This window comes from Solanum dulcamara, chromosome 4 (genome assembly GCF_947179165.1).
Source record: "Solanum dulcamara chromosome 4, daSolDulc1.2, whole genome shotgun sequence".
Taxonomy (NCBI): Eukaryota; Viridiplantae; Streptophyta; class Magnoliopsida; order Solanales; family Solanaceae; genus Solanum; species Solanum dulcamara.
In genome coordinates this window covers 30,295,246-30,304,658 of record NC_077240.1, presented here as the reverse complement: position 1 = coordinate 30,304,658, position 9,413 = coordinate 30,295,246, and the positions used below count along the sequence as shown (strand labels likewise).

The 9,413-nt window shown below is 34.8% G+C and overlaps 1 protein-coding gene across 1 annotated transcript; it reads left to right on the top strand.

Moving 5' to 3' along the window:
* Positions 1 to 7,939: 7,939 nt before the first annotated feature.
* On the top strand, positions 7,940 to 8,335 carry LOC129884160 (rapid alkalinization factor-like). The gene has a single exon (XM_055958504.1). The coding sequence runs from the start codon at positions 7,940 to 7,942 to the stop codon at positions 8,333 to 8,335; it is 396 nt and encodes a 131-aa protein (XP_055814479.1).
* Positions 8,336 to 9,413: the final 1,078 nt, after the last annotated feature.

Below are 9,413 nucleotides of genomic sequence, written 5' to 3'. Positions count from 1 at the left end.
CTCAATACTCTATACCCCTTTTGGAAAAACCCATAACCCTCTACTTTTGAACATCATCTTTCAGTTAGAAGAGAATGGGATCTTCATCTTTCTTTTATTTCACCTTTACAACTAGAGATGATTTAACCTCATTCCGAATGATAGTACCACTCTTACTCGAGTCAATAAGTTGAACTTTCAAATGTGTAAGTCTATGCACCTCTTTAGCCAATTCTTTCTTTCCCTTTTCTACATGGGCAGTGCTACCCATAAATAACCTACTAAGAGCATCAACAATAATATTAGCTTTACCTGGGTGGTAGAGAATGCTCGTATAATAATCTTTGAGAAACTCAACCCATCTCCTCTGCCTCAACTTCAGCTCATTCTGAGTAAATACATATTGAAGACTCTTGTGATCTGTGAACACATCAACATGCACGCCATAAAGATAATGACGCCAAATCTTAAGAGCGAATACTATGGCTGCCAACTTAAAGTTGTAGTCGGGTAGTTCCTCTTATGAATCATAAGTTATCTAGAAGCATATGCAATAACCTTACCCATCTGCATCAACACACAACCAAATCCAACTTTGGATGCATCACAATAGATGACAAAATCATCCATTCCCTCGGGTAGGGATAATACTACAGAAGTAGTCAACCTTGTTTTTAATTCTTGAGAACTCTTCTCACAAGCATCTAACCATTTAAACTTATCCTTCTTTTGTGTTAGCTTAGTCAATTGTGAAGATATAAATGAGAATCCTTCAATAAATCTACGGTAGTAGACGGCTAAACCCAAGAAACTTCTTATATCAATTAGGGATGTGGGCCTTGGCCAATTCTAAACCACTTCAACCTTTCGCTAATCAACTCGTATACCCTCACCGGATACTACATGGCCTAGGAATGTCACAGAAGTAAGCTAAAATTCACACTTCAAAAAATTAGTAAACAACTCTCTATCTGTGAGAGTCTGAAGAACAATTCTCAGATAATTAGCATGCTCCTCCTTACTCCTCGAATAGATTAGTATATTTTCTATAAATACAATCACAAACATATCCAAACACTGTTTGAACACTTGATTAATCAAATTCATGAATATTGTAGGAGCGTTAGTCAAACCAAATAACATAACAAGGAACTAAAAGTGACCACACCGGGTTTGAAAAGCTATTTTTGGGATGTCATAGTCTCTCACTATCAACTGGTGGTAGCCTAATATGAGGTCTATCTTTGAGAAGCAAGCGGCACCCTAAAGCTGGTCAAACAGATAATCTGTACCACAAGGAGATACTTGTTTTTTATTGTGACCTTGTTTAGTTGATGATAGTCAATGCACATTCTCAATGATCCATATTTCTTCTGTACGAATAGGACAGGAACACCCCAAGGTGAGACATTCAGCCTAATGAAGCCCTTATCTAGAAAATTCTTTAACTGCTCTTTCAATTCCTTCAACTCAGTAGGAGCTATTCTATATGGAAGAATAGAAATAGGTTGCGTATTAGAAAGGACATCAATCCTAAAGTTAATCTCCCTGTCAGAAGGGACTCTGCGTAGATCCTTCGAAAACACTTCAGGAAACTCATTTATAATCAGGACTGACTCGAGAGTAGGGGACTCAATACAATCATCCTTGAACCTAACGATGTGATAGATACACCCTTTAGAGATTAACTTTCTGGCCCTAAGGTAGGAGATAAATTTATCCTTAGGCACAATAAGACTACCCTCCCATTCAAAGACAAGCTCATTTGGGAAACTAAACTTAATGATCCAAGTCCTACAATCAATAGAGGCATAACAAATATATAGCTAGTCCATGCCAAGAATCACATCAAAATCAACCATGTCCAACTCAACTAAGTCATCCATGGTATCCTTGTGACAAATAGACATATTACGATCTCTATAGACTCTCTCAGCTAAGATAGACTCACCAACAAAAGTAGATACACTAAAAGGCTCAAGAAGACACTTAGAAGGTCTATCAAATCTACTAGCCATATAAGGAGATACAAATGATAAAGTGGCACACGAATCCATTAAAACATAACAATCAAGAGTAAAGACTCGAATCATACATGTCACAACTTCTAGGGAGCTCTCCTGATTTTGGCGGCTACTTATAGCATATAGGTGGTTTGCACCTCCGCCCGTACCTGAACTGGTACCTCTCTGGTTACCTCTAGCTGGTGGTGATGTGGTAGACGACTAGGCTCTGTGTACGAATCAGTGAAATTACAGAATCCATAACATGACCTTATCAATTTGATCAGGCACTCGCCATGTCGGATACTCTCTTTGAAAATAGACCGCTTGGCCATATTTGTAATATCTATTACTCCCCTCTCTACATTCTCCGAGATGAAGCTTATCGCACTTGCTACAAGGTAGATTTCCCTTCGAACCTTGAGCCATACTAGCTTGGGATTACGAACCCTAGGCTCTGGAATTCTGGTCACTATGTACCTACTAATCATACAAGTTATGTGGTGCAGGTGCACTTGCTGCTGATGGAGCATCTCATCCTCATGTCTAACTGATTTTTCCTTCTTACTCAAGTGCTCTTTCTTTTCTTTTCTCTTATCATCCTCTACCTGCTGAGCATATACCATAAACCTGGAAATATCCATGTCAGAAATCAACAATGATGTTTTGCACTCCTTCTTACATGTCTTCCTAATCAGGAGACAAACTTCCTCATATTAGACCACATATTTGGGACCATCTCTAGAGCATATCTAGACAACTGGATAAATTTAAGGCAGTACTCCTTCACTATCAAGCCCCTTTGATTCAAATTTACGAATTATTCAACTTTCGCTTCCCTCAATTCTCTAGGAAAGAAGTGATCAAGGAATGCTCCCTCAAACTCATCCCAACTAGCAGGCTCCACATCCTCACCTCTACCTTCTTCCTACTAGTTATACTAAACGTTTTCCATAGCTTTGAGCTAATAAGAAACCAATTCAACCCCCTCAATCTCAATGACATTGATTGCCTTCAGTATCTTTCAGATCTCATCAATAAAATTTTTGGGGTCCTCTTCAACCTTGGATCCCGTGAAGACTAGTGGGTTCATCCTGAAGAAATTATAAATTCTGTCATGACCCGACCTAGGTCCTAATCATAACACGGTGATTGAAACTCCGAAGGACTCCAACCAAGCCTCTTGTACATATCATAAGCATACATAAGGTAAAATATAAAAGCAGAAACATCATAAGAGAGTCTAAACCATTAATAAAAATCTGAAAAAAATATTTTATGACAACATAGACTCAAACATATGTCCAACTAGATGCCTCTAAAAATGAGTATGGGCGGAGGCTAAGACATGTCCCTAGCTCACCTTTAAATTTTACAATGTAAATAAAAGTCTTTAACAAGAAAAATAAAAATCAATTTGAAACTAGTCCCCGGTCAATGAGGACTTACCACAACACCTTGGGATAGGAACGCCTACTAGTTACATGGGCGATAAGGATCTTCAACCTCAACCCCTACATTATGAGATAATGTAGGCAAAAGTATGCATTAGTACATTGGAATGTACTAAGTATGAGCGCGTGACATGCAACATAAATCATGAAAATGCAAGGGTCAAGTAAATTACATGATAAGATGGAATACATAAAGTCATGATAAAATCATATTGACCAAAGCATTTAAAATCATAAGTTCAAAATCATAATGTACTTACGAAATCATACATATGTGGGATAGGAACCATAATCGAATGCGAGCTGTAACATAGAATTCAATGATCCCCACATCGAGAAAGAGGAGGCTACTTTGCCAAGGTAGACTCCTAATCATGAACATGTGCTATTTGTGGATCCACTAGCTAGGCCGTATAGGCAATCCTATGGTGGCACATAGTTATGATACAAGAGACTTTATATAAGGACCCCTTGTTTCGAGCCCCCACCTCAAGTCCACATTCGGTGATAAGTCAAATTCCACGGAATACATACATAACATAAGATCATAATTTCATATATCATATTCATGATCATAGGCTTGAAATCATAGAATAGCTCATTTCCATAACATACTTGTAATGTGAAAATTGTCCTTTCATCATTACAATCATATTTGCATAATTCATATCGTTAGGCCTTAGGTCGCCTTACTTCATAACATGCATGAAAAACCATAATTTGAAACATACTTATAATTCATGATCATAATGGAAATACATAGTCATAATTCATACTTTGAAAATTCATGATCATAGCTTGAACTTGAAATTTGGGTATGACATGAATGCATGAACAATTGACTTAAAAATCATGAAAGAAATTTTAAAATATGCATGATAATAAACTTTATATCAGCTCATATATAATTCATATAGATAATATCATTTAGAAGTAAATTGAAAATATTCATATTTTACATCATGAACTCTAGAAATCAAAATAAGAGAACTTATGGAAAAACTCTTCAATTTAATTCAATAACCATCAAATTATATCTAAATAGACTCATGATCATGCTTTAAATTAAAATTCATGCAATTGGAATAGAGATCACAAAATCCATAAAATATCATACTTTAATTTGGTAGAAAACTTGAGAAATTGATTGGGCTTCATGGAAGAAAGGATCCATGAATCAATACCCACATACCTTAAGTGAGATCACCAATTAATTTGGAAGAACTTCAGAGTTTTGATGGAGAAATTGAGTGAATTTGTTTGAAGTCTTCAATGGAAACCCTTGAGAGCCTTTTTGTAGAGAGAGAAATATTTGATAGATGAATTGTAGAAGAATGAATTGAATTAGATTTTTAGGTAAATTTATAGAGTTGAATTAGGTCCTAAAAACATCTAGGTTCATTAACTAATAATTTGGAAAAAGTCTAAAACGCCATAAAAAAACTAAATTCGGCCAAGACACCTTCCGAGGTCCGCGACGCGGACCTGTCACGACCAACTTGGCCAGAAGACTATCCCCAGGTCCGCTACGCGGTCCTGTCGCGGACTACTCTGTCTTGTGCGGCTTTCCAGATCCGCGACGCGGTCCTGTCATGGACCACACTATTTTGTGGTTTCTTCGAAAATCTTTTTTCCATTCTACGGGTCTTAAAAATCCATCGAGACCATTTTCTCGCAGGTTTTGACCCCCTAATCAATATTCCAAACTCGGATTTTCCAAAAAAATTAAGGATAATACGTTACATGAGCGGCCTATTTCCAAGGCATTCTTAAAGTATATATTTAATTTTTATTTTTTTATAAATTCTGAGGGATGTTACAAATTCTCACTAAAGCTGACGGCTCTTGAGAGCTAGAGCTGGGAGCCGGTGAACTCTGGTTACCTCTCTAGCTAGCTATTAGTTGGGTGAGCATGGTGATAGCACCTCTGAATTGAGCTTCTGATGTAGGAGCTAACTGAGTAGTAGGCTCTTGGGGTGCCTCAGTAGACCTTTTAGGTCAGCCCCTAACTTTTACTCCAGATAATGAGGGAATCTCAGTCTGTGGGACCTCAATATTGGCGACGTTCCTCTGACTAGCGGTGCGTTTAGGAGGCATTATATGAAAATGCATAAAGCACAAATTAGGAAGGAATTTTTAGAGTCAAACTCTTTAGCATGAACTCAGAGTGTAAAGAAGTGAAACAATTTCCTAATGTCTTATAGCCTCCTGTTTATAAGTGTGGTGAACAACACACCCATAAGATGGACTCTACTAGAATAATAACGCTATCTGAATACTTGAATAATAGTTATTATTCTATGCAAATTTCGCCAAAGTCAAGAACTGGTCCCACTAACCTTTGAAATCAATAACACAAGCAATATATCTACACCACCCCAAGATCTGGCATCAGTCAGTAATCGAGCATCTAAACAAGATAAGAGTACAAGGCTTTTACAAATACAAAATCGGTACATCCAGTTCTAAAGCAAGTAAAGAATATTCCTAACCATAAATTGATAGAAATCGACAACTTCGGATGTCAAGAGCTCACCCAATCTTCGAATGCAAGATGCTCCGCACCATGTCCAATCACTGACAATAACTAGTACTATGATCTGCAGGGTGCAAAAGTATAGTATGAGTACCAAACGAATGGTGCTCAGTAGGCATAGGCCGTTTGAGCTTCATAGATAAAGCAAGTATAAATAACATATAAATGAAGTAAGTACAACACAAGTAACCACACCGTAGATACGACATGATAAACAAGAAATATGAGTGAACTAACAGAGTACACGGAGTAAAGTAACCAAGTAAAGAAGGGTACCTGGAAGCGCAAGTCCAACAACCTACTTGCAATAGAAAAGTACTACAAGAATCAACTAAACAAGGACTTATCACCGATGAACACCACTAAGCAACATAAAAGCCTAGAAACTAATCCAACTCAACCTACCAGGGAGTATCATCAACAAGTCAATAATAAGTCACATGACTAATCAACTACCAAGCAACACAAGGTAAACACAGTTATAATCAGATGATAACCAACTAGACGTATATACTTCCGGAAGGTACACACACATAAACATAACCCTCACCCCCCATAAAATCAATGGTACCAAACAATAACCAATTTTATACTAGTTGAAAATTTCATTTTTTTTTACTCTACTTCTACTCCGACCCCCTACCAGCCTCCCCACCTCACCAGTCCCCACCTCCACACACAAAAAAAGAATTTAAAATTTTATTTTTAAAAATATTTTAAATTTTGAAAATTTTCATTTTTTTACAATTATAAATGTGTTATTAGAATCAAAATTCTATAATTACTTAAATTATTAGTCTGCCTAATAAAAATAAATAATGCGTGAAAATGAATTATAATAAGGTTATCAAAATAAAATATGACTATTTTAAATGAAAGTACAAAAATATAATATTATTTATTTATGAAAAAAAGCGCCGCAAATAAAGCCGAAATTAACTCCGTGATAGAAGACATTTTAAAAATATAATTAAAAAAGAAAAAGAGTAAATATGTGCATTGAGTACAAGACACGTGTACAAACAATGAGTAAGCACAGCTCATCATTTAAATGAATTGATGCCCCACTGCCCAATATTAATTCGTCTAATTTTTAACTTATATAATTAGATTCTAAAAATATATAATGAAGGTCAATTTTATAGTATTACAAACTTTTAGTATTATGGGAAAATATTATGTCGTAGAGATGATATATTTTCAGTATAAGTTGGTTATACAACTGACCTTCAAAAATATTTAAAACACAAAGAGAAACACAATTTTCTCAAACTAATTTTCTGAAAAAATAATTATCTAGATACTAAAAAATAATATAAAATCATAAAATTCTAAAATAAGAAGAACAAAAGAATGTACTCAAATGTCCTCATTAATATAGTAGTATTAAAATACCTATGATTATATTATACTTGTGTCGTAATCTTTTTATTATTTTACACTCTTTGATTAGCTTATATAATTTCTTATGGTTTTAAGCCGAAAATACTTTACCTTTTTTTTAAAAAAAAAAGAAGTAATGTTGGTACAATATTGAAAAAACTAAATCTTAACAAGTAGTCCCTTATTATTAGGTTTTTCTTTCACAACTCATATATCTTATTTTGAATTTGAAAGTTTTATTTGAAGAATTACAAGAATGTCTATGTGTTGTATTATAAAATTGACTACATAACCACCTTAAGGAAGAATCTAGATTAACCAAAAAACAAAGGAAAAAAATATGAAACCTCAGGTTTATAGCTGTCCATATACTATCATTATTCTTCCCCAACCTAAATTTCCCTTTGCATTATTTACAAGCAAAATGACAAAACTCACATGCCACTCCCCTTATTATTCCACATCTCAAAAGCCCCTTTCTTTTAAATCCTTATAAATTTACCCCACTCCCACTTCCCTTTCTCTCTAGCAAATCTACTCCATCTTTCCATCCTAAAACTTTCTTCCAGAAAATCTGCAAAAAAATGGTGAAATCCTTCTCCATTATGTTGATTTCTTCCATTTTCCTCATCGTGATTGTGGCGCTTTCATCACCTTCCGTCGTTCTTTCGGCGGCCGCGGCAGGAACTAGTGGGGCCCACCAGCTGGGTTATTTTCCGATGATACTGACTTCTTCTTCACCGATCTGTGAAGGTTCGATGGGGGAGTGTTTTTCTGAAGAAATCGATGAGTTCGGAATGGAATCGGAGAGCAGCCGGCGTATGTTAGCATACCGTCGGAGATACATAAGCTACGGTGCGCTTAGTAGGAACAGAGTTCCATGTTCAAGGAGAGGTGCTTCGTACTACAATTGCCGTCCCGGAGCTCAGGCGAATCCTTACCAACGTGGATGCAGTGCCATCACCCGCTGCCGTCGTTGAAAACCCTATGCACACAGTAAATTTCTCGATTTACTGTATTTACAATTTTCTTTTACCGGACAGGTAAAAGATAAAAATTCTTTTTGAGCTTTGTGTGATCTATTTACTATTATAATATCGAGTATTGTAGCTATTATTGATTTATTTTGTGAATTGTGGTTAGAGAAACATACTTGTAGTTGTTGTATGATGATGTTGTAATAGTATTAATTTATTATGCCACTTACTATAATATTTACTATTTATTTGAATAAATGATGTTTTAGCACTTGGTGAGGAATTCTTTTTTTTTTTTGGTGTGTGTGTGAGATTTTTTCCAAACATATTCTCTATTTCAAGTTGAGTTGGACAAGCAAATCAATTGTAAAACAAATATTGATTTGAAAAGGGGTAGTATGTAATTTTCTTCTATATATAAATGTTGCTTGATATGGAGTCTAAATTTAGATGTGATGACTAAATAAAAAGTATGCCAACCTATGAGTTCAGCCCCAAATTTAAGATACAAATAATAGCTCTGCCGTTTTCATTTAATTCTCTCAACTATTTGAAATGAATAAAAATATTCATTTGTTTATAGTTTAAAGCTATTTTTGATATTAAATAGCAATAGGGACATTTTTGAATCATTGATAAGGATATTTTTGAATCAAATTATAAATAAAGAGTATTTTTATAAGGCAATTTTGATCCTTATACCTTTATTGTTTGAGTGAGTATAGGTTGAAGTGGAATCTTGTCTTGAGCTAATACGGCAAATAAGTTTACTAATTGCTCTACTAGTTTTTATGTTCATTTTAATATTTTGATGAGGGGTTTACTATATACTCATTTCTTAACTAAACTCTAGAAATATTTAGTACTACTAAGCATATTTGAGCCCAACAAGAGCACAATCGTCAATTTTATTTCCGAAATTGATGGAGAGATATCATTACTGTCTACTACTTTTTATTTTTATTTATCACTTTTAACGTATTAAAAAAGTAATTATGTTTTTTTATGTTTTACTTTTAATATTAATTATTTATTTTTCAAATTATTTTTTAAAATGTAATATTAAACATTAATTAATATA

Excerpts from the sequence above, each read along its gene's own strand:
- LOC129884160 (XM_055958504.1), top strand. The coding sequence starts at position 7,940 with ATGGTGAAATCCTTCTCCATTATGTTGATTTCTTCCATTTTCCTCATC.